Source organism: Bubalus kerabau, chromosome 7 (assembly GCF_029407905.1).
Source record: "Bubalus kerabau isolate K-KA32 ecotype Philippines breed swamp buffalo chromosome 7, PCC_UOA_SB_1v2, whole genome shotgun sequence".
Taxonomy (NCBI): domain Eukaryota; kingdom Metazoa; phylum Chordata; class Mammalia; order Artiodactyla; family Bovidae; genus Bubalus; species Bubalus kerabau.
Genome location: NC_073630.1, coordinates 102,214,972 through 102,241,360, shown reverse-complemented (window position 1 = coordinate 102,241,360; position 26,389 = coordinate 102,214,972). Strand labels below are relative to the sequence as shown.

General features: G+C 42.1%; 1 protein-coding gene across 1 annotated transcript; it reads left to right on the top strand.

Moving 5' to 3' along the window:
• Positions 1–1,921: 1,921 nt before the first annotated feature.
• COQ2 (coenzyme Q2, polyprenyltransferase) lies at positions 1,922–26,004 on the top strand. Its single transcript, XM_055588961.1, has 7 exons — positions 1,922–2,220; positions 12,203–12,369; positions 17,252–17,373; positions 19,114–19,199; positions 20,749–20,882; positions 24,257–24,445; positions 25,327–26,004. The coding sequence occupies exons 1-7, from the start codon at positions 1,968–1,970 to the stop codon at positions 25,489–25,491; spliced, it is 1,116 nt and encodes a 371-aa protein (XP_055444936.1). The 5' UTR covers positions 1,922–1,967; the 3' UTR covers positions 25,492–26,004.
• The last annotated feature ends 385 nt before the right edge of the window (positions 26,005–26,389 follow it).

Here is a 26,389-nt window from a genome sequence, read left to right as displayed (position 1 = left end):
GATAAGTACAGTACAATGTGAGCTAGGTTTGGTAGACAGGGAGGAACCTAGAAAAATCTGTTTGTTAAAATTCTCTGGGGAATTCCCTGGCAGTCAAGGGGTTAGGACTTCAGCTTCCACTGCAGAGGCCACAGGTTCAATCCCTGGCCAGGGAACTAAGATCCCACAAGCCATGCAGCATGACCAAAATAAAATAAAAATAAATAAAATTTTATTTAAAAAACATTTGATAAAAAAAATAAAATTCTGTGTCCTATTATTTCTATATGGCCCAGCAAATATTTGTTTACCAAACATTTGCTCTTTTTGTTGTCTCTGTGAAATATCTTTCTCTTGGAAGTCCCAGACCCCTATCCCCTTCTCTTTAATCCAGGAGATCATATACCTCATTTTACCTGACTGTCTCTGGGGGCTCTCATGTTAGGATTCCTCCTACAAATATACATAAATTTTACTTTCTCTTATTAATCTGTCTCATGTCAATTAAGTCTGAGACTAGTCAAAAGAACCTAGAGAGGCAGAGGAAAACTTTTTTCCTCCCAATAAGGATAGCTCAGAAGCACAGGTAACAATCTAGACTTTTGATGGGCTTCGCTGGTGGCTCAGAAGGTAAAGAATCCACCTGCACTGAAGGAGACCTGTGTTCGATACCTGGGTTGGGAATATCCCCTGGAGAAGGAAATGGCAACCCGCTCCAGTATTCTTGCCTATAGAATTTCATGGAAGGAGGAGCCTGGTGGGCTACAGTCCATGGGGTCCCAAAGAGTCAGACACAACTGAGCCACTTTCACTGAAAGGGGACTATCAACAGTCTTGTAGGACTCAGCCTAAAACCTGTGGGAGCTGATGCAAACTCCAGCTAGATAGCACCAGAATTGAGTAAAATTTCAGGACACTTGAGTGTTGCAGAAGTGTTTGATGTGTGGAAAATCCACACGTCTGGTGTCACAAGTCATACAGTGCTGTAGTGGAGAATAAACAGGTACAGGGGAATGTATTTTTTCCTTTACAAATATAAAATAAAATTTCCCAGTGCCTGGATCCCGCTGTCTACAATTAAGCAGAGTGTTCAATATGGAAGCCCTTCCACATTCATTATGTTTCTTCTTTCCCATAATGCTGGAAGGAGAAGGGGAAGACAGAGGATGAGATGGTTGGATGGCATCACCCATCGGATGGACATGAGTTTGAGCAAGCTTCGGGAGTTATTGAACTAGTTGTGAATTAGTTTCCTAAATTGATTAAGGACTACTTCCTTGACCACCGCCACTGGAGACTCAAGATATCACTGAATTACTGATCAGGTTTTTTAAGATAGGCACTTAAAGACTAACCTAATTCCCTAGAACACTAAAATTCAAACGCAAGACTTGCCCACAGTCACTCAGTAATGATTAAATGGGATAATACATGTAAAGTGCCTGTCAAGGGGCCTGGCACACAGGGCCACCCAGGAGTTGACAAGAATTAAGTGCTCAGACCAGATGTTCCAGCTGCAAGCTCACAGGACCCCACACACTCACTGCCTCTGGGTTATACGAACTCTGAACTGACTATCAAATTTAAGGTTTTCATTTGCTCAATGAACGTCCCTTAACCCTGAATATGGCTTTAGTTTACATTCTTGGCTTTTGGCCGTTTGGTGACCTTTTAGCTTTAAAAAGGAAACAGTTTCTACTGCAAACCAGTATTGGGCTTCAGTAGGTTTTTCTCAGGTGGTTTATTTTCCTTTTCCCTGTAACAACTGCTATGTATTTTGATACCAGGAATTCCTTTCTCTGAGGAACTCCTTCACAGCGCTAGGTGACCGCGACACTTTTCACATTACTCGAAAGGATCAGGCCACAGGACCATGGGGCCGGACCGGCGCGGACGGTCATTCCGCTGACGTCACCGCGCAGCCTGCCGCTGACCTGACGCTCGGGAATGACGTCAGGCCCCTGCGGGTCCAGGCTCTCCCGAGCGCCATGGTGGGTGCGTGCGGCGCGGGACTCGTGCGTGGCCTGCGGGCTGGGACTCAGGCATGGCTGTGGGGCGCGCACGGCCGCTCCCTGGCACTGGTGCACGCGGCCCGCGGGGTGCACGCGGCGAACTGGCAGCCCTCGTCCGGGAGGGGGCCGCGCGGGCGTCCGCTGAGCCTGTCAGCAGCCGCGGTCGTGAACTCGGCGCCCCGCCCTCTGCAGCCCTACCTGCGCCTCATGCGGTTGGATAAGCCCATAGGTGAGTGCGGACAGACGCGGCAGTCAGGGGGCTGCGGGCATTATGGAAATGAATCCCGAAAGCCTCGGCTTGGCCTCCAGGTGTTCGTTACCCTCGAGAAACACGGACAGGGCGATTTCCGAAGTGCCCGGCCGGCTGTCACCCCCTCCCTGAATCCTGAGCACCTGAGCGGGGCAGAAACTCCGCTCATCCCACCGACCGTGTTCGTAAGTTGTGAATCGAGCAGAAATTCCGTGCCCGCATCCCTGCATTTGCGCAGATTTACAGTGTGCAAGCGGAGAAGGCGATGGCACCCCACTCCAGTACTGTTGCCTGGAAAATCCCATGGTCGGAGGAGCCTGGTGGGCTGCAGTCCATGGGGTCGCAAAGAGTCGGACACGACTGAGCGACTTCACTTTCACTTTTCACTTTCATGCATTGGAGAAGGAAATGGCAACCCACTCCAGTGTTCTTACTGGAGAATCCCAGGGACGGGGGAGCCTGGTGGGCTGCCGTCTATGGGGTCACGCAGAGTCGGATACGACTGAAGCAACTTAGCAGTAGCACAGTGTGCAAGCATTTCCACATTCATTATGTTTCATCTTTCCCATAATGCTGCAAGGCCCCCAAAGCAAATGCAGAGGAAACCAAGGCTCTCTGGAGAGCCAGACCGGATGATGCTGAGTTTCTTAGCTCTTTGCCCTGCACTGTTTGTAGCACAAAGATTTAATTCATTCGAATGCAGCAGGCATTGCACTTGAGTACTACTTATCAGCTCACGGTCGCCTCATAAGGGAGGATTTCCTTGACTTTTCTGTGTAACCTATTCACCTTTCACTGCAGTCTCTCTCTCTTTACCTCTCATTTTTCTTCATAACCTTCACCGCTAGCCTTATGCATTTATTGGTTGATACACTTTTCCAATACAGCATAAACTCCACTTATATGGGACTTTTATTTCTAGTGTCTAGAAGACCGTGGCAGTAATATTGAAAGACTGAAGTCCTACTGCATCGCCTAGCCTTAGGAATAGAAAGAGCTGTGGCAACTTTGTCCTTTCAGAGAACTCCCAGTCTGGTTTAAAAAAAAAGAAAGGATTAGGTGAGTTGGGAAAGTATGGGATCAAATATAAGTGATACAGATAGTAAGTACAGCAGGAAAAGAGTAATTATTGTGAATGTTCATTGCTGGAAAAAGTTGAGAGGAAAGTGTACCTCAAAGCAGTGGTCCCCAACATTTTTGGCATCAGGGGCTGGTTTCAAGAAAGACAGTTTTTCCCAATGTTGGGGGTTGTGGGGGAGTGACATGGTTTGGGGCTGATTCAAGTGCATTTTGGGCTTCTCTGGTGGCTCAGCTGGTAAAGAATACAGCTGCAGTGTGGGGACCTGGGTTTGATCCCTGGATTGGGAAGATCCCCTGGAGAAGGGAAGGGCTACCCACTCCAGTATTCTGGCCTGGAGAATTCCATGGACTATTTAGTCTATGGGGTTGCAAAGAGGTAGACACAACTGAGCAACTTTCACTTTCGCTTCACTTTTCAAGTGCATCGCACTTATTGTGCACTTTATTTCTATTATTATGACATCAGCTTCACCTCAGGTCATCAGGCATTAGATCCCAGAGATTGGGGACCCTGCCTCAAAGGACAGGTAGATTTTTCAGAGGAGGAAAGAGTTCCTCACGGGTGGGGAAATTATTTTCGCAAAGACTCAAGGGTAGAGTGTAGGTACACTAAGGATATAAGCTCGTCTGGAACCCCAGTTGAGCATAGAAAATAGTGGTCATCAAGGCTGGATAAGAGCTGGACAGAGTAAGAATGGACAGAGGGGAGGGTGGGGTGGAGGCTGAACTCCAGGTAATCTGGCTGACGGCATGTACCATTGCAGTGGATGGTTCAGTTCAGTTCAATCGCTCAGTCGTGTCCGACTCTTTGCGACCCCATGAACCGCAGCATGTTAGGCCTCCCTGTCCATCACCAACTCCTACAATCCACCCAAACCCATGTCCATTGAGTCAGTGATGCCATCCAACCATCTCATCCTCTGTCGTCCCCTTCTCCTCCTGCCCTCAATCTTTCCCAGCATCAGGGTCTTTTCCAGTGAGTCAGCTCTTCACATCCGGTGGCCAAAGTATTGGAGTTTCAGCTTCAACATCAGTCCTTCCAATGGACACCCAGGACTGATCTCCTTTAGGATGGACTGGTTGGATCTCCTTGCAGTCCAAGGGACTCTCAAGAGTCTTCTCCAACACCACAGTTCAAAAGCATCAATTCTTCTGTGCTCATCTTTCTTTATAGTCCAACTCTCACATCCATACATGACTACTGGAAAAACCATAGCCTTGACTAGACGGACCTTTGTTAGCAAAGTAATGTCTCTGCTTTTTAATATGCTATCTAGGTTGGTCATAACTTTCCTTCCAGGGAGTAAGCATCTTTTAATTTCATGGCTGCAGTCACCATCTGCAGTGATCTTGGAGCCCAAAAAAATAAAGTCAGCCACTGTTTCCACTGTTTCCCCATCTATTTGCCATAAAGTGATGGGACCAGATGCCATGATCTTAGTTTTCTGAATGTTGAGCTTTAAGCCAACTTTTTCTTTTTTTTTTTTAAGCAGTGGATGGTAAATACATTCAAATGCCTAGATATAGTCCTTCCACCTTTGCTCAGCTAAGACCCCCAAATTAGGCCTTGTTTTTGGTATTCTAAATTTATGCACTACCAGTTTGAGATCAGAGCACTAAGAATTTATAACAATCAGCAGTTAAAGTGGAAAAGTCAATTAAATGGTAGGCACAGTCCTGTCATCATGACCCATGGCATTTTGGGGCCAGATTCAAGTGGATAGGCATAAAATTTTAAGCCTAATTCTAACCTGAAGCCTAATCATTGTTATTCTATTGTTGTGATATGTGTCACAGAGCCATACGTACTGTAGGCTTATGGGCATCTAATATCAGCAACTGCTCTAAGTCCCATTTCCATAAATCTCTGGCTTCTCCCTTAGAGGCTCAACCACATAATAAGAGACTGTTAAGAGTTTATATATGAGTAAAAAACTCTAGAGCCAGACTTCTTTGAATCTTCACTCTGCTCACTTGAGGGACCTCTGGTAAGTTACTTTACCCCTCTGGGCCTTCATGTCTCATCTGTAAAATGAGGATACTAAGAATACTGACTTTGTAAAGTTGTCATGAGAATTTGTTAATAAGTGTCAAGTCCTTAGAACAGTGCTTGACATAATAAATGCACGAGAGTTTTAGCCATTACTTGAGAAATTGGAATTGGAGAAGATTGGGTAAATAGTATTAAGTATGTTAGGAGGATACCTGCCTGCTTGCTTTGGTTCTACATAAGATGACTGTAGGACTTTTCAGATAACCTATTAACAGTCTCAGTACTGTGCTGTATGCTAAGTCGCTTCAGTTGTGTCTGCCTTTTTTTCGAACCTGTAGACTGTAGCCCGCCAGGCTCCTCTGTCCATGGGATTCTCCAGGCAAGAATACTGGAGTGGGTTGCCATGCCCTCCTGCAGGGGATCTTCCTGACTCAGGGGTTGAACCCAGGTCTATTATGTCTCCTGCATTGGCAGACAGGTTCTTTACCACTAGCCCCACCTGGGCAGTCTCAGTACTATTAGAATGCATCCAGCAAGCATTGTTTTGAGCCCCTACTGTATGCCAGGAATAATAAATTGACAGTATCAGAATTCCAGATATGATTTTTCTTTGCTTAAATTCTTCTTTTGTGGGTATTATGTGTATGGTTTTATAATTTTATTTATTTATTTTTGACCGTGCTGGGTCTTGGTTGCCACGTGGGTTTTTCTCTAGTTGCAGCGAGCAGGGGCTACTCTCCAGCTGTGGTGCGTGGGCTTCTCACTGTGGTGGCTTCTCTTGCTGCAGAGCGCAGGCTCTAGGCCCACGGACTTCAGCAGTTGTGGCACGTGGGCTCAGTAGTGGGGGTTCTCGGGCTCCAGAGCACAGGGTCGATGGTTGTGGTACACAGGCTTAGTTGCTCTGTGGCATGTGACATCTTCCTGGATTAGGGATCGAACCCATGTCTCCTACATTAGTAGGTGGATTCTTTACCACTGAGCCACCAGGGAAGCCCCTATGTGTGATGTTTTAATTTGCTGAAGTTTGCTATTGTTAAAAAGTGGGTTTCACTGTTTTTCAGAAAGGATTACAACTTCCTACAACCATGTCACAGACTACATTATTTCAGGAAGTTTCAGCAGGTGGCGCTCTTTCCACTAAATTGGTGGTATAACTGGTTTTACTGCATTTATGGCTGTTGGTGTTACCTTGAAGATATCTATTATTATTAGCTATTAGTACATGTATCTATTATTATCTACTAATACTACATATTATTATCTACTAATACATGTATCTATTAGTACATGAATCTTAGACTCAGTTTATATAAGCTCCTGGTCCACTCATCACCTTTCAGAATGCTTGCTCAATTTATTTGTAATTTCCCAGAGAGTTTTTACTTTTTCTTTTTTAAAAAAAATTTTATTGTGGTAAAAGTCACATAACATAATTCATACTATTTTAACCATATTTAACTGTACACTTCAATGGGACTGAGTAAATTCACATTGTTGTGCAGAGAGTTTTTACTTTTTATGTAATGAATATATCTTTCTAACACCTATTTGTATTCTCACTATCTTTCTTCATGGGAGAGAACAGAATGAAAATACCATGTTGATAATCAGTCGCAAAAGTGTCATAGGGAAGACAAAAACACGTTGCTGAGTATCAGGAGGGCAGAAGAAAAAGAATTCATGGTTATGTAGAGATTTAGCTAGAGATGTAGAGATTTAGATAGATTTATGTAGAGATTTAGAGTGATAGTCTGGGGGCATACTGCCTGGATTTGACTTCTGGCCACATTGACTTCTGCCGTGTTTTGTTGACTTCTGCCGTGTTTTGTCTGTGTTGTTGCTCGGTCACTAAGTTGTGTTGGACTGTCTGTGACCCCATGGACTGCAGCTCACCAGGCTCCCTTGTCCTTCACTATCTGCCAGAGTTTTCTCAAATTCATGTCCATTGAGTTCGTGATGCTGTCTAACCATCTCATCCTCTGCCGCCCCCTTCTCCTTTTGCCTTTCATCTTTCCCAGCATCAGAGTCTTTTCCAGTGAGTCGGCTCTTCACATCAGGTGGCCAAAGCATTGGAGCTTCAGCTTCAGCATCAGCCCTTCCAATGAATATTCAGGGTTGATTTCCTTTAAGATTGACTGGTTAGATATCCTTGCGGTCCAAGAGACTCTCAAGAGTCTTCTCCAACATCACAGTTTCAAAGCTTCAGTTCTTCAGTGCTTGCCTTCTTTATGGTCCAACTCTCACACCCGTAAGTGACTACTGGAAAAACCATAGCTTTGACTCTACGAATCTATGTCAGCAAAGTGTTGTCTCTGCTTTTTAATATGCTGCCTAGAAGGCAATGGCAACCCACTCCAGTACTCTTGCCTGGAAAATTCCATGGGCGGAGGAGCCTGGAGGGCTGCAGTCCATGGGGTCACGAAGAGTCAGACACGACTGAGCGACTTCACTGTCACTTTTCACTTTTCACTTTCATGCATTGGAGAAGGAAATGGCAACCCACTCCAGTGTTCTTGCCTGGAGAATCCCAGGGATGGGGGAGCCTGGTGGGCTGCCATCTATGGGGTCGCACAGAGTCGGACACGAAAGTGACTTGGCAGCAGCAGGGGCTCAGGAGGTTAGGAATCTGCTTGCAGTGCAGGAGACCTGGGTTCAATCCCTGGGTCGGAAAGATTCCCCTGGAGAAGGGAATGGCAACCCACTCCGATATTCTTGCCTGGAGAATTTTCATGGACAGAGGAGCCTGGTGGGCTGCAGTCCATGGAGTCATAGAGAGTCAGACACGACTGAGCGACTAACTCTTTCACTTTCAGGTTTGGCTAGGTTTGTCTGTGTGGCCTTGGGCAAATTACTTTCTCAATGCTTCAGTTTCTGTGTTTGTTAGGTAAATATAATAGCCTACTGCATATATTTATTGTGAGAATCAAAAGTAGTATATAACAGCACCTGTCACAAAACACTGAATTTGTAATTGTTTTTCATTATCACTGTTATTAGCATTGTCGTAACAACTCTAAGAGGTAGATGTTCTTTCCCCTCTTTTGTAGGTAAGAAAGACTGAACGTTCAAATTTAATATACTTGAGTGTCTGTTATCACTTGCTAGGAGCAGACACTAGAACCTTCATTACAGAAAGCTTTCTCATCTGTAGTAGTACCCTTTAGCTTCCCATCAGTGCGTGCGGAACCTATAACACAGACTTACGGCCAAGGAAATCTTGACACCAACATGAAATGCTATAGGTGGTTACACATCTTTGTCTTTAGAATTCTTTTTTAAGTAAAACCTTCAGTTCTTATTGCATCAGAAAAATGCCTGTGAAGTAGTGGCCTTTTCTATCAGAACAGGTTCAGCTAGCCACTCCTGTCCCTCTGAACTCTACTGGTTGGTGCAGGGAAAAGGAAGTTCTGAAACCCACTGTGTATTACTTAACCTCTCTGTGCATCTGTTTCCTCATCTTTAAAGTTGGAGTAATAACAGTGCCTGCTTTACAAGGGTGTCTTTGACGATTTAATGAGTCTGTATGGAGAGAGAGCATCAGGAGCACTGCCTGACACTGCACAAACGTTTACCAATCGGTATTGCTGTTACTGTTTGAGATGGGACACACTGAGTGTGAGTCTCCAGGACGACCTAAATTCAGCTCTAGACTGCTCCTTCCTGTGTCTTAGCCTCTCCTTGCCTTGCCTTTGAGTCTCAGTGAACTCTGGGAGTTGGTGATGGACAGGGAGGCCTGGCGTGCTGCAATTCGTGGGGTCGCAAAGAGTCGGACACGACTGAGCGACTGATCTGATCTAATCTGATCTGCCTTGCCTTTTCTGCAGTGTGTGTTTATACCCCTTTTGGAAAAGCTTTCCTGATTTTTCCCTGCTCCGTCCCCAGTTAACTTGGGTGGCACTGTCTTATGCCTTTGTAGGATCCTGTACTTGCCCTGTTGTTGAATTGGTCTATTTTATTGTTATTATTTGCTTAACTGGGTTTCTCCCTTTGGATTTACAAGCTGTACGAAGGGAGAAACCATCTCTCTCTTAGTCACCATTGTATTCCCAATTCTTGGAACATCTCTGGTACAAAGCATGCGCTTTATAAATATTTGCAGATGAATAAAGCTTAAATTTAATGAGGCTTAAACATGATCCTAAGGACTTTGTCATCTGACCATTTTCGTGCAATATCTGATTTCTTTAGCCACATGTCCTATTTCACTTTTTGAGGAGGAAGAAATTATCCTCCACCCTTCTAAGTCTAAGAATTAAGTTGACATGAGACACATTAATAGGAGATAATCAAACAAAAGTTTAATTGTATGAATGCTGGAGAGAGACCCAAGAAGACTGAGCAACTCACCAAAATGGTCAAAATATCCTCATCTTAAATACCATCTTCAGCTAAAGTCATGGCAGGATATTGCAGGTAGTGGTTTGGAACCTTAGAGGGGTGGGGAGGAAGATAATTCACTGGAGATAGAAAAGCAAATGTTTAATAAACAGTTATCTCTGGTCTCCAGGTCCTGCCAAGTTTCCACAGCACACCTAGCCCATATTTTTTGCAGTTATCTGATAATAGCACTATTCTATAACAAGAAAACTTCCTCAGTCTTCTGTTTCTTAAAGGTAATCAGCCTAAATTAATCCTCATGCCAGAGGGACACATTTGAGGGATTGAGGTGGGGGGGGCGGTTTGTATTCTTATATTTCTCAATAGGAAAGGAAAGCTTCAGTTCAGTTCAGTTCAGTTCAGTCGCTCAGTCGTGTTGGACTCTTTGCAACCCCATGAATCGCAGCACTCCGGGCCTCCCTGTCCATCACCAACTCCCAGAGTTCACTCAGACTCACGTCCATCGAATCGGTGATGCCATCCAGCCATCTCATCTTCTGTCATCCCCTTCTCCTCCTGCCCGCAATCCCTCCCAGCATCAGAGTCTTTTCCAATGAGTCAACTCTTCACATGAGGTGGCCAAAATATTGGAGTTTCAGCTTTAGCATCATTCCTTCCAAAGAACACCCAGGACTGATCTCCTTTAGAATGGACTGGTTGGATCTCCTTGCAGTCCAAGGGACTCTCAACACCACAGTTCAAAAGCATCAATTCTTCGGTGCTCAGCTTTCTTCACAGTCCAACTCTCACATCCATACATGACCACTGGAAAAACCATAGCCTTGACTAGACGGACCTTTGTTGGCAAAGTAATGTCTCTGCTTTTGAATATGCTATCTAGGTTGGTCATAACTTTCCTTCCAAGAAATTAGTTGCTCAGTTCAGTTCAGTTCAGTCACTCAATCGTGTCTGACTCTTTGCGACCCCATGTGACCCCATGAATCGCAGCACACGAGGCCTCCCTGTCCATCACCAACTCACTTATCTAATAGGCACTATATCCAAACAGTCATTGAAAGATTTTCTTTTGAAAATAGGATATCTATTCTTTTGAAAATTGGATATCTACTAAAGTTCATGTGTGAAATCTCCATCCCCCCATCAGTTCAGTTCAGTTCAGTTCAGTCGCCCAGTCGTGTCCGACTCTTTGCCACCCCATGAATTGCAGCACTCCAGGCCTCCCTGTCCATCACCAACTCCTGGAGTTCACTCAGACTCACGTCCATCGAGTCAGTGATGCCATCCAGCCATCTCATCCTCTGTCATCCCCTTCTCCTCCTGCCCCCAATCCCTCCCAGCATCAGAGTCTTTTCCAATGAATCAGCTCTTTGCATGAGGTGGCCAAAGTACTGGAGTTTCAGCTTTAGCATCATTCCTTCCAAAGAATTAGCTTAATTTCATCTAGTTTAGGCAGAGAAGGCAATGGCAACCCACTCCAGTACTCTTGCCTGGAAAATCCTGTGAATGGAGGAGCCTGGTAGGCTGCAGTCCATGGGGTTGCAAAGAGTCAGACACGACTGAGCGTCTTCACTCTCACTTTTCACTTTCATGCATTGGAGAAGGAAATGGCAACCCACTCCAGTGTTCTTGCCTGGAGAATCCCAGGGACGGGGGAGCCTCGTGGGCTGCTGTCTGTGGGGTCGCACAGAGTCGGACACGACTGAAGCGACTTAGCAGCAGCAGCATCTAGTTTAGGAGCCGAGTACCAGAACTACTCAGGTGTGTGCATGTATTGTTCTAGCAAAATATTTTATTGAAAAAAAGTAGGTTAATCCCTCTCTCCCCAAGTCATTTTATTATATTGTATTAACAACAGTAAATAAAATTTTATTCACTTTTTGGAGCAGGTCATACATGCATATAATAATGCGTATGACATGATTCAAAAGGTACAAGGGTGTATGTAAAGTGAAAACTAAGTCTTCCACTCCTTTTTCCATACCAGTTCTCTTCCCTGAAAGCAGTTGTTGGTATCAGTTTCTAATGTGTCCTTCCTGGCATAGTTTATGAATGTACATTCAAATGTATATATTTGTTTAATATGTGTATGCATGTGCCTATATGTACACACATACACACACATATATAGGAAAAAATTCTCAGTTTGTCCTCCAAACCTCATCAGAAATACATGAGTATCCAAATCCCCAGAGTATGTCAGACTTTGGCTTTTGTCAACCTGATAGGTGAAAAATATTATCTCAATGTAATTTTGATGTGTGTTTATCAGGTTGAGTATCTTTTCATTGGTATAAAAGCCATTTGCATTTTCCCTTACGTTTTTTGTCCATTTTTTTCAGTTGGGCTGTTGATGTCTCTCCAGTTTCTGGGAACCCTACCTATTAGGGAGAATAGTTGTCTGTGACATGAGTTTCAAGTTTATTTTCCCCGTTTTGTCATGTGGTTTTGACTTCATGTTCCTTGCTTCTTTTGGCTGCAGTGTTCAAGCAAATGAAAGCAGTTAACTAACTTGAATATGTACCCTTTTCTCGTCTCTGTATTTTTGCTCAGGAACCTGGCTGCTGTATCTGCCGTGTACCTGGAGCATTGGTCTGGCAGCAGACCCAGGTTGTCTCCCGGATTGGTACATGTTATCCCTGTTTGGCACTGGAGCTGTTCTGATGCGTGGAGCCGGCTGTACTATTAACGACATGTGGGACCGGGACTATGATAAAAAGGTAGATTTGTCCCAGAAAGGCACAGGGGCTCCTCTCAGTTCTGCAGAGTAAGACCGTGGCCTGCCTTTTGAGTGCCACATAAAGAGACAGGATCACTCAGTGTCCTCGCTGAAATAACAAGTGCCGGTATCTTCTGAATAGCTGGTGTTGTCAAGTGCAGAGAGCTGCCTTTCTTAACCCAGGAGCAGCTGTGAGGGCCGTGTGCACTTCCTTTTTACAACATGAATTCAAACTTGGAAGGCCAGAGTAAGGATATTGGAAGTGAAAGTGAAAATTCCATCTGGAACCCATGGGTGTCTGAAAGAACTATCAGCCCTTCCTTTGAGAACTTTTGGGACCGTAACTATTTCTGTGTAAATCAAACCTTAATTTAAATGAACCAAGGCAGCCCTACTAGCATTTGCAAAACATAATTTCATCTTTTTTTTTCCTTAGAAAAAACAATACATGCTTACTCTGAAACACTCAATACAAAGAATAGAAAGGATAGAAAATGCCAGTCTTCCTTATCCCCCTTCCCCAAGCCCCCAGAGAAAACTTCATTTAAAACTTGATACATTATATTTATTTTCCCAAGGGAAAGGTCCATTTTGTTTGCCTTTTATTCCAGCAGCCATACTATAACAAGTACAAGCTCATTAAATGCTTGAGTAAAAGATCAAGTAAATATTCAATTTGTACAAAATCCAGGATGAATTATGTGAAGTAAATAATCATATAACACATAAAGTGAATAATCTTCCGGGGTTTGCCTTTCCTATAAGTCTGAGTTTTCCTTAAGTAAAGCACACCTATGATGATTTTTAGTTCAGTTCAGTTCAGTCGCTCAGTCGTGTCCGACTCTTTGCGACCCCATGAATCGCAGCACACCAGGCCTCCCTGTTCATCACCAACTCCCGGAGTTAACTCAAACTTATGTCCATCGAGTTGGTGATGCCATCCAGCCATCTCATCCTCTGTCGTCCCCTTCTCCTGCCCCCAATCCCTCCCAGCATCAGAGTCTTTTCCAATGAGTCAGCTCTTCACATGAGGTGGCCAAAGTACTGGAGTTTCAGCTTTAGCATCAGTCCTTCCAGTGAACACCCAGGACTGATCTCCTTTAGAATGGACTGCTTGGATCTCCTTACAGTCCAAGGGACCCTCAAGAGTCTTCTCCAGCACCGGTTCAAAAGCATCAATTCTTTGGCACTCAGCTTTCTTTGTAGTCCAACTCTCACATCCATACATGACTACTGGAAAAACCATAGCCTTGACTAGACGGACCTTTGTTGGCAAAGTAATGTCTCTGCTTTTTAATATGCTATCTAGGTTTAATATGCTATCTAGATTTTTAGTTCACATTAGTTTTTAATACAAAAACCTTTATCAAATACCTACTGTGAATGAGACACAGTGATGGATTCTGGGATTACATGGATGACAGATAACATTGCTGACTTCAGTTTAGTACTATTAGCTATCAAGAGATAGTGTCCATAAAGAAACGTACTGAAGACCGCCTACCTTACCTTAGCATCATGGATGGGGTTAGAGAGAACTTTTTCAGATAGGGTAAGGTGACCTTCAAACTATGACAGAATAAGATGCCAAAAATAAAGGCTGGGCTGGAAGGTGAAGGTCAGCCTAGGTAGAGGGAATAGCAGATCCAGAGGCATGGCTGTGAGCTAAAGTCTGTGACGCTCGATGGCTGCAACTGTGGGTTTGTGTGTGTGGCTGGAGGGTAGGACAGTGGCAGAGAGTCACGTGATGCACAGTAAAGGCATCTCTATGTCTCGCTGACCCAGTTAGGATGCCTTGATTCATGCCAAGCAATGCACACTTTCTTAATTTGGGAGGTTGCACTTCCTGGTCGATTTTTCATTCTGTATAACCATGTGAATGAGGCTTTTAGTGTATATCCCTTCAGAATAATTGTTGAACACATTTAGAGCAGCTTGGTGTCAGTTTCCTGACTGTGATATTGTAAAGTTTTACAGAATGTTCCCCCTTGGAGGAAACTGAATAATGGATACATAGGGTTTCTATATTTCTTAAAATACAGACTTTTTTTTTAATTGCCTAGTAATCCACAAATTATCTTCAAAAAAAGTTTAATTAAAAATTTAGTTAAAAAATAATGTACTTAACTTTAAAATAACATAATCAAACCGACCAACTTTTTCTACTTCTAAAATTAACAAAATAGAGCCATTTTAGTTTTCTCTTAAGTGAATTTTTTTTCTCCCTAGATAAAAGGGAACTGATTAGATATCTTACATCTCCCCCATGCTATTTTGCACTGATTAGAAGAATCCAGAGTCAGTGTTGACATACAGCAGACCACTTAAGTGAGTGTTTTATAGCTGTGGTTTTGCTAACATGAATTTTAAAATGTTATGAGCATCTCTTTGAGGGAGTGAGTTGAAAATCTTGGTCAAATTGTAATGCTTACCTCACAGTTTCTTAAAGGCTGTATATCCATAAGTATATGTTTATGGCTGAACGTTTTGCTTAAACCTTCATACACACATACATATGTGTGTATGTTAGTTGCTCAGTCGTGTCCAGCCCTTTGTGACCCCATAGACTATAGCTCGTCAGGCTCCTCTGTCCGTGGAGTTCTCCAGTCAAGAATAAATACTGCAGTGGGTTGCCATTTCCTTCTCCATTTGGTTAATATAGTAGATGACTAAGTAAATTGCTGATACATTAAATGATAAGTGAATTGCTATCAGGTTATCTGGACTAAATGTGTTTTGTTGATAAGGTATGTAGTCTGCTAATCATGTGATAAACATTATGTCCACAAATCTCAGTGCACAGGTGTTAATGATTTGGTTTTGTCAGCTGTGAGCATTCTAGTTTCTTAAAAACCACATAGAATCTGTTTCTTGATTATCATGTTACATCATTTTTAGTCTTTTGATGGGTGCTTTATTTTCAGCTCTCACATTTAGCCAGGCAGTTTCCCTCGTACTGAAGGGGCAGTGTATTCTTCTGATTAGTACCGTGCTTGGTGTGACTGGACTGACTGTGCCGCCTTCATGTCTGTGACCTTGGGAAGTTCCTGAGCCTCTCTGTCTCAGTTTCCCAAAACTTAGAAGTGGCAAGAACCTTCAAGTAGCTAAAAACAGTTGTTATAACGATTCAACAGTGCGATGTGTATATAACTCTTAGATTAAGTAGCATACTGTAACACTCAAATACTGGCAGGAATAAGCATAATATCCTAAGTCAACTATAAGAACATAAATATTATTTCCACTTGAAACTACAAGAACCAAATCGAGGATAAAATGTTCAGTTCTGGCACTAACCAGGATGAATCATTACAGTTTCTGACAAAATATTTCATTGCACAGTGAGGCACGCTCTAAATCTGGTCAGCACAATTTTTCTATAAAGGGCCAGATAGTAAATATTTTAGCTTTGTGGGCGGTGTAGTCTTTGTTGTAACTACTGCATTCTGTTGCAGCATGAAAGCAGACACATACAGTATGTAAGAAAATGGGTGCGTCACTGATTCAATAAAATTTAATTTGTGGACACTGAAATTTGAATTTCAGCCTGCTTGCATGTGGCACAATACTCTTTCTCTGATTTACTTTCAATCACCAAAAAAAGTAAAAGCCATTCTTAGCTCATCAGATCAGATCAGATCAGATCAGTCGCTCAGTCGTGTCCGACTCTTTGCGACCCCATGAATCGCAGCACGCCAGGCCTCCCTGTCTATCACCAACTCCCGGAGTTCACTCAGACTCACGTCCATCGAGTCAGTGATGCCATCCAGCCATCTCATCCTCTGTCGTCCCCTTCTCCTCCTGCCCCCAATCCCTCCCAGCATCAGAGTCTTTTCCAATGAGTCAACTCTTCTCGCATGAGGTGGCCAAAGTACTGGAGTTTCAGCTTTAGCATCATTCCTTCCAAAGAAATCCCAGGGCTGATCTCCTTCAGAATGGACTGGTTGGATCTCCTTGCAGTCCAAGGGACTCTCAAGAGTCTTCTCCAACACCACAGTTCAAAAGCATCAATTCTTCAGCGCTCAGCCTTCTTCACAGAAGGCTGAATTTGGCTCACAAGCCATAGTTTGCTAAACCCTTGATATAAGTCATACAAAAATATACTAATTATAGTTCATATTTATGGCATCAGACACTGCACTGTGAAGTAGGTGCTATTATTACCTCTCCCTCTCTTGCTTTTTTTCCTTTAGTAAGTAAGTAACCTAAACCTGAGGGAGGTCAAGTAAGAATTCACAGAGCCAATAAATGATGGAATTGGATTCAAATGCTGGGCTCTCTGATACCAGATCCTGAGTTCTCAACTTCCAGCAGTGCTGAAGATTTTGGTTATGTTGTTTATTTGTGCTTGAGTTTAGAATAATCACAAGTTTCAAACCCTGGCTCTGTGCATTGGAAATTTGAAGCCTTAGCCTCTGGACCACCATGGAAGTCCCATTCCCACTTTCAGACTCAGATAATCTGTCTTCTTTCCTCATATCTGACAACTGTTGCAGTGCTTCCCATACTCACACGATAGCACCCTTACCTGACATGCTCTGCAGTTTCCCTTCCTGACAGTCCCGTTAGTTTTGTCCCTCACTGCTCTGTGGAAATTGAGCATGTACTTGCTAAGCTGGGTAGCTAAATAGTTAGATCGGGAAGTGGCTTTGTTTTGTTTGTAGATGGGGATGGGCGACAGAAAGAGGAGTGAATGGTGGGACTTTTTAGTTCTTTTCAAAGCTGGTTTAAATAGGAACTTTGATTCTTGGCAGTACTTCCAGTGTTCACTTTTTATTCATGTGTCTGTCTTAGTGGATATCATGGGCCAGTCTCTTGAGTCAATGTTTAAGTAAATAATTGAGCTATTTCTCGACACTAAGGGATCTGTTTTATGTGTTAAGGTTACAAGAACAGCAAGTCGCCCAATAGCTGCTGGAGACATTTCAACTTTTCAGTCCTTTGTTTTTCTTGGGGGACAGCTGACCTTGGCCCTGGGCGTTCTTCTGTGTCTGAATTACTACAGGTACAGTAAATGTGTTTTTCATAATCATGCATAAAATCTCTCATTTGGTACAGAAGTAGATATAAGATAGAACTGAAATACCTGAATCACAAAATTGTTTATTACCTAATCAAGCATCTGTAAAGTTAACAATCTAAGTAAATCACCGCATACTGTATAAAGTCAGGAATGCTTTCTGCCAAAGGAATGATGAGATCAGCAATTTCGTTTATCCTACACCACCTCCAGGACTTGCACTGTGCGTTCCCTGAAGGACTCAAGGCACTTTCCTAGGTTTTCTAGGTGCATGCATGGGAGTGTGTGTATAAACCCATTTGTGTAATTTTTCCTATCCACATAGTGTCTCTGAAGCGGTAGGGGCAGGAGAGGCAGGAATGATTGTACTCACTTTGCAAAAAACAGTCTTTCCCAGAGTTGTATTCCTAATCAGTGACAGAAGAAAAAAGGACTCATTTGTGAACCTCTTAAACACAGACAGAATTAAACTTTTGTGTATCAGACGGCTGCTTACTACATAGTGCTTCAATAAGACAGAAAAGAGGAGGAGCTCAGCGAATAAGCATATGGAGACTAGCCTTACTGCATGTCTTATCCTGATAGTCTAGTGGTATCTTATCAGTCGAGTGATAACACTTTGAAAGGTTATTCCTGGAGGGGTAATGCCAGGTGAGCTGTGAGCATCCTGAGAACATCTGATGTCTTCCTCCTTTCCTAGGTGCTTTGTGACCTTATCTTCCAGAGAAATAATGCCTTGTCCTGCATACAGGGAGGGGTATTTGGACTCCCATTCTCTGTTAGGACATCTCAGTTTACCTGCTGTCTCGGTGTTTTAAAGCGAAATTTAGACAGGCAGTAGCATATGGGGAATATCGTGTTGGATACTGGGACCAGATGCCTTAGGCCTGAGTCCAGCCCTGCTGCTGACTAGCTGTTATGACACGTGGCAAATTACTTCCTCTTTTTGCTTTAGTTTTTCCCTCTGCCAAAAAAAAAAAAAAAAAAAAAAAACACAACAACCAACCAACCAAGTAAGATAAAACTGCCCTTCTCTTAGGGTTGTAGCGAAGATTATTACGACTTAACATATGTAGAGCAGTTAGAGTAGTAGTCGTGTCCAACTCTTTGTGACCCCATGGACTGTAGCCTACCACGCTGCTCCGTCCATGGGATTTTCCAGGCAAAAGTACTGGAGTGGAGTACCATTGCCTTCTCCAGAGAATCTTCCCAACTCAAGGATTGAACCTGGGTCTCCCGCATTGTAGGCAGACGCTTTACCATCTGAGCCACCAGGGAAGTCTAATACATGAAAGCAATATATGTGTTGGCTCTTCTTATTTTGTTTGGTTGTTTATAACACTGAAGGTGTTTTAAGTTATTTTTGATTGGAGGATAATTGCATTACAGTGTTGTGTTAGTTTCTGCCATAAATGCGAATCAGCCATAAGTATACGTATATACCCTGTCTCGAACCTCCCTCTCACCCCCCCCACCCGCCATTGCACCCCTCTAGTCATCACAGAGCACTGAGCTGAGCTCCCTGTGTATAGCACTTTAGGTATTTTCTAATCATCCTTTATACTAATTAAAGTTCAGGAATCAAGGTCTAGGAAGAAAATTTTACCAAATAAAAAGGTATAATTTAAGATAAATCATTTCCTAATTAGTGTTACTGTTGTTATCTTTTAGTGATTTTTAGGAGATGGTGACACTAATCTTTTTAACTTTTTTTCTTGATTTCAGTATAGCTCTTGGAGCAGCATCCCTACTTCTTGTCGCCACCTACCCGCTAATGAAACGAATTACATACTGGCCTCAGTTAGCCTTGGGTGAGCTTGAAATAACTACATAAGTATCTCCTTCAATACCCTCAAGCTGTGCTTTTATATATAATACCATACACATGTGTGTGTAATGTGACAGAGATAAAATGTCAGGTCAGTCGTGAAATTTTCCAAACCAGGAATAAATTTTCATATTTTAAAAGAGGGCAATTAGCTGCTTTTTTGGCTAAAAAGTCTTGGACATTTACTAAGGTCATCATCATTGTTTCCTGAAATGGTCTTAAAAATCTGGGTATGTCATGAAGAAAACAATTAGCTGCCTCGAGCCTAACCGTCCTGAAGATGCAGTGGACTGAGAAGAAGGGTCACAGTTTGTGAGCGCTTCCTCCGTGTCTGTGAAGCCTCCTTAGACTTGGCCAGTCTCTCTCGTAGAACTCTCACGTGGCACTTACTCATTCCAACAGCAGCAGTTCAACAGGAAGGTGCTGAGAGCCTGTCCTTTGTCCCCGCTAATAAACTGTAAACGCCTGGAAGATAAAGTATTCTTTATATGTGGATGGTGCCGCATCTAACATAGCACTTGGCACGTCAGTTGGTAGGAAGATAGGTACGTAAGTCAAAATCTATTGCAAAAATAACTGTTCCTCGACTTTTCTATTCTATTCCTAGAATAATCTTGAAGTGTAGTAAGAAAGCTAGTATATTTACTTTAAGTATTTATTGAAACCCTAACTTTTACTTTGTGTCAGGAATCATACCGAGTGCTAGAAAAATAAAAATGACTGAAACACATTCACCGTCTTGAAGGAGCAAGTCCCTCAGTTACCTCCGACTCAGTGAGTCCTAGACGTCTTTTCTCAGATACCCTTTTTTTTTTCCCTCCAACGTTGCCTGTTTCCACTTGGAATCCCTCTTCCTCAGCAGATGAAGTGCCTCTCATCTGTGGTCCCACAGAGCATGCGTGTCAGCGTGCCTGAGCGACTTGCAGGTGGGAGATGTCTAGCAGGCAGCTCAGGATCCGATCTGAGGCTGAGACGTGATTAGGCTGACACAGACTTAGGAGTTGTTGCCACGTGGATGTTTGTTTATAGCCCTTAGGGAGGGGGTGAGGAACCAGTGTTTCTGTCTGTACCCTTTGTTTTTGTAACTTGAAGGGGAAATACAGCAATAAAGGAAAGGACACAGGAGTTTGACTCAGACTTAGTGCAAGCCCTAAGGCATCACTATTTATTGCTTGTGCCAGGCGTCACACTACGTAGGACACATGTTCTTCCCACGAACCCCCCTGTTTATCGTGGGATATTATTCTCTCTGTTAGCAATGTAATTTTTAATTACCCTTTCTGGTTCTGTGTTCCTGTTTTGTAAAGTGTTGCTAATAGCCACCACAGACACTTGGGAGATTTTAAGAAAGAAACACAAGACAGCAGCAGACACAGAGCTAACACACAGAGGCTCTCAATACATGCAGACGCCTGCTGCCTCCCCTGTGGGATTCATGGAGGCACTCAATACATGCAGACGCCTGCTGCCTCCCCTGTGGAATTCTAAAGTACAGTTAGACTTGTCTTCTCTTTCTCTTTCACTGATTGCAGGGTTGACATTTAATTGGGGAGCGTTGCTTGGATGGTCTGCTGTCAAGGGCTCCTGTGATCCATCTGTTTGCCTTCCTCTCTATTTTTCTGGAATTATGTGGACTCTGATATATGATACTGTCTATGCCCATCAGGTAAAGAAATATCCTTTTTTGTAACTTTGGTTTAACTGTTGGTTGTTTTGTTTTTTTTTTTAATTACTTTTAAATAAGCGAATTGAAAGGTGTTTTCTTTAGGCTTTTTTTTTTTTAATTGAGGTAATTGGTTTATAACATATTTATGTGTGTCGTTTGTACAGCATTGTATTTTGACTTCTGTATACACTTCATGCTACTGACCACCAAAAGTTTAGTTTCCACCCATCTGCATACTGTTGACTCCCTTTATCCATTTTGCCCTGCCCACAGCCCCTTCCCCTCTGGTAACCACTAATCTGTTCTCTGTATCGGTCTATGTGTTTTAGTTTTGTTTGTTCATTTATTTTTTTAATATTCCACATGTGAGTGAAATTGTATGGTATTTGTCTTTTTCTGTCTGACTTTTTATTTAATATAACATTTTATCTAGCATAATACCCTCAAGATCCATCTGTGTTGTTGCAAATGGCAAGATTTTATCTTTTTATGGCTAAAGAGTATTCCATTGTATGTATATAACACATCTTTTGTCAATTCATCTGTTGATTGGCACTTAGGTTGCTTCCATATCTTAGCTTGTATATAATGCTGTGATAAACATTGGGGTACATATGTATCTTCTTGAATTGGTGTTTTTGTTTTCTTCAGTAGATACCCAGAAGTGGAATAGTTGGATCATACAGTAGTTCTGTTCTTAACTTTTTGAGACATCTCCATTCTGTTTCTCCACAGTGACTGCACCTACTTATATTCCCACCAGCAGTGCACAGGGGCTCCTCTTTCTCCCTCACCTCGTCAACACTTGTTATTTCATGTCTTTCTGATAGCCATTCTAACAAGCCTGAGGTGACATCTCTTTGTGGTTTTGGTTTGCATTTCCCTATTGATTAATCATGCTGAACATCTTTTCATATGCCTGTTGGCCATCTGTATGTGTTCTTTAGAAAAACTCTTCAGGGCAATGTCTGTTCAAACCCTCTACCCATTTATTAACTAGGGTTTTTGTTGTTGTTGAGTTCTTTATATATTTTGAATATTAACACCTTACCGGATATATGATTTGCAGATATCTTCTCCCATTTGGTAGTTTGTCCTTTCACTTTGTTGATGGTTTCCTTTGCTGTGCAGAAGCTTGTAAGTTTGATGTAGCCTTATTCATTTATTTCTGCTTTTGTTTTGCTTACCTGAGAAGATATATCCATTAAGATATTACTAAGACTGACATCAGTCAGGAGTGTACTGCCTGTGTTTTCTTCTATGAGTTTTATGGCTTCAGGTCTTACATTCAAATCTTTAATCCATTTTGAGTTCATTTTTACATATGATATAAGATAGTGGTCTAGTTTCATTCCTTTTGCACATGGCTGTCTAGTTTTCCCAACACCATTTATTAAAGAAAGTTTTTTCCATTTTATGTTCTTTGCTCCTTTGTTGTAAATTAATTGTCCATGTACAGGTGAGCTTATTTCTAGGTTCTCGGTTCTGTTTCCGGTGATCTATATGTGTCTGTTTTTCTGCCAATACCATGCAATTTTGACCATGATAGCTTTGTAGTATAATTTGAAATCAGGATATATGATACCTCCAGCTTTGTTCTTTTTTCTCAAGATTGCTTTGGCTTTTTAGGGTCTTTTGTAGTCCCATACAAACTTTAGGATTTTTTGTTCTGTTTCTATGAAGAAAATTGTTGGTATTTTGATAGAGATTGGATTGACTGTAGATTGCTTTAGGAAGTATGAATATTTTAGTAATTTTAATTCTTTGAATCCATGAACATGGAATATTTTTCCATTTCTTTGTGTCTTCATTTCTTTTAACAATATCTCATATTTTCAGACTATAGGTCTTTTACCTCCATGGTTAAATTTATTCCTAGGTATTTTGTTGTTGTGACTGTAAATGAGATTATTTTCTTAATTTCTCTTTCTGCAAACTCAGTGTATAGAAACACAACAAATTTTTGTATATCAAATTGGTCCCCTACAGCTTTGCTGTACGCATTTATAATTTCTAGTAGTTTTTTGGCAGCGTCTTTAGGGTTTTCTATATATGAAACCACGTCATCTGCAACTGGTGATTGTTTTACTTCTTCCTTTCCAATTTGGGGGTCTTTTCTTTCTTTTTCTTGCTCAACTGCTCTAGTGAGGAATTCCAGTACTGTGTTGAATAAAAGTGGCAGGAATGGATATCCTCATCTGGTTTCTGATCCTGGAAGGACAGCTTTCAGATTTTCACCATAGAGTATGTTTGCTGTGGATTTGTCTTATATGACCTTGATTATGTTGAGGTACATTCCCTCCATGCCCACTTTGCATGCAGTCTCTAATGTCACATGACTGTGATTACAACAATAAATAGAAATGCTTACAAATAAAGTTGCTACAGGAGACCAGTCTGCCACATGTGAGTGTATCATCAAGACCTAGCTCTACTTAAATAGGAAGGGTTTGACGGGAGAAGCAAGGAATAAACTGAGCTGGAAGTGAAATCTGAGTGGATGTGGTTAGGTAGCAAGTGATCATTTGTCTACATGTTTGATTTTAGCAAGATTGAAATATACAGGAAATGAAGTTTGAGAACTCTGAAGTAAAGAAGAGCTATGTGAAGAATTAGACTTGAGTTTGATTTCTAATTTAGTAAAAGTCAGTATTGGATTGTAAAAGTACAGTGATACATAGAAATAGACCTGGAAGATCATTTTAGCAGTAACATTTAACTTCGATTTGGCCTGCACATTCATTTTTGATCAACTGTGTTTCTGAGTTACTGTCATGTTTCACAACTTACGGTATATCTACATGGTTTTTATGTTTTTATTTTTTTTGTTATGCTGGTTCTTTGTTGTGGCACATGGGCTTCTCTAGTTGAGGCTTGTAGGCTCTCTTATTGCAGTACATGGTCTTAGTTGCCCTGCAGCCTGTGGGATCTTAGTTCTCCAACCAGGGATTGAACCCATATCCCCTACGTTGGAAGGCAAGTTCTTTACCACTGGACCACTAGGGAGTCCCTGCGTGGTCTTTTAAACACAGTTTCTACTGGAATCAAATATTAGTGATGGTTGCACAAGGCTTCTCAGGTGGCCCTAATGGTAAAGAATCCACCTGCCAATGCAGGAGATGTGGGTTCGATCCCTGGGTCAGGAAGATGCCTTGGAGGAGGACATGGCAACCCACTTCATTACTCTTTCCTGGAGAATCCCATGGACAGGGGAGCCAGGTGGGCTATAATCCATAGGGTTGCCAAGAGTCAGATATGGTTGAAGTGACTGAGCACGCACACACGCACTGAATTACATACTTCAAAATGGTGAACTTTGTGGTATGTGAATAAAATCTCAGTAAAATCAATTTCTTACTGCTTTCCAATGTTAGGATAAGAAGGATGATGCTTTGATTGGGCTTAAGTCCACGGCACTGCTGTTCCGTGAAGACACCCAGAAGTGGCTCAGTGGCTTCAGTGTGGCCATGCTGGGGGCACTGAGCCTGGTGGGAGTGAACAGTGGTCAGACTGTGCCCTACTACACTGCCCTGGCTGCTGTGGGAGCCCATCTCGCTCACCAGGTTTGGTCTTTTTCTTTCCTTTCCCTCTTTTTTCCTTGGCATAAATTATAAAAATCATTTAAACAAAATGCCCTCTGTGTTTTACCAAGCAAGACACTTCCTAAAACAATTGCTTGGTTTATACCGATTTGACTGTCCCTTCCCTGCCCCAGTATGCCATATAAAAAAACTAGCTGTATTATTTTAGATAAACAGTATAAACCTAAACCTAGATATTTTTTTCCTTCTGATTTTCTTGGAATTATTTCTGATGCATGTCTAAGAAAATTTGAGCAATGTCTTAAGGTTGTGACTTGAGTTGAATTACTCTGGAAGCAAACTGATCAACACAACCATGTTTTTTAAATGTGGGCATCTATTGATGGTTAGCAAACTAATCACTCACATGTTCAGGTCCCACTGGCATTGAGACCAAGGCAAGATAAGACACAAAATGCTAAGATGTAGACAGAGTGAGGGCCAGGTACATTAAACATCTCTTGATGCATTGGACAGCCCTGCACAGTAGAGAGCTGTCCTGCCCAAATGTAACTTGCTCTTCTGTTGAGAAACATTGCTCCAAAGGATAAAGCTAAAAGGGAGGGTAGGAGCTGGGGGAAGCAGATCTTAGATCAATCAGTGTAAGGAAGAACTTTCTAAATAGAACTAAAAATAGCATGTGTTGCCTCTCCAAGTGTTCCTCCACCTGTCAAGTGCTGGTTTTTAGGACAGCTTAGAGGCTATCCATTGAAAAATATGGTCAATTGTTTTCTAGTTGGGAAATAGTCTCAGGTGCATTAAAGGCTTCCTATTGCTTAAAATTCTACAGCGTTATCTTCTTCGTGGTGACATGTTTATCTGTGATGTTGCAGTCTCACACAGCATGTGCTCTTTGCTCCTAGATTTACACTCTGGACATCCACAGACCTGAGGACTGTTGGGAAAAGTTCACCTCCAACCGAACAATAGGACTCATAATTTTTTTAGGGATTGTCCTTGGGAACTTGTGCAAAGCAAAGGAGACAGATAAAACAAAGAAAAATATAGAAAATAGAATGGAAAATTAGCAGATTACATTTATCTAGGTATTTTTAAAACAAACTTTTACAAAACACTTTCAGGTCTTCTTACCACATAATTAGATTTGAATAAGTCTTCTAGTGTGTAACTGAATTACAGACTAGTGGATGAAGTTTTAGAGCATTTTGGCCTAGATTTTAGTTCAAGTAAGTACATGTCAGACTGTCACAGGAACCAGGGCCTGTTTAGGATTTGCAGTTTAGGACCTGGAGTATTTAAATTAATGCTTTCTTCCTGGTGTAATCCTCATCTAGGGTTACAGGAATTATATGATTTTTAGCACTTTAACCATAAAACCTCATATATGTCTCATCTAAATGAATGTCTCCAGGAAAGTGGACTCTTTTTAGGGGAAAAAATAAAAGCTGTTATAGAAAGTTGGGGCTTACTGTTCTTTGCATTGACCTTTACTTACTGCCAAAAGCTATAATTCAGGAAACGATTCTGGTTTTTATATTTTAGGAGAATTTAAGTAATTAAATAAATTTTTTTTTACCTACTCTACCTGTACATACTGGTGTTATTTTCACCCCTGACGTTCATTTGCAAGGCCTCTGTGTGCAGCCATGGGGACTAGAATGGGCAGGCGGTCACCAGGGACTATTTTAGTTTCTGTTTATTTTTTATTTCAGCTGATTGTAATTTATAGGATAGTGGTATATTTGTTAAGTGTAATAACTATTTCTTTCCTTGCCCCCTTCAGAATATTCTCAACACAGGAGCCAGAATCATTTTTTTAAGTCCTCTATCAGATCATGGCATTGCTCTGCTCAGAACCCTCCAGGACCTTCCCAGTCACCGAGTACAAACTAAAAGTCTAGTCGCCTGGCAAGCCCGCCATGATCTGGCCTTGTCTATGACTCTTCTCCAGGGGAATCTTCCCAA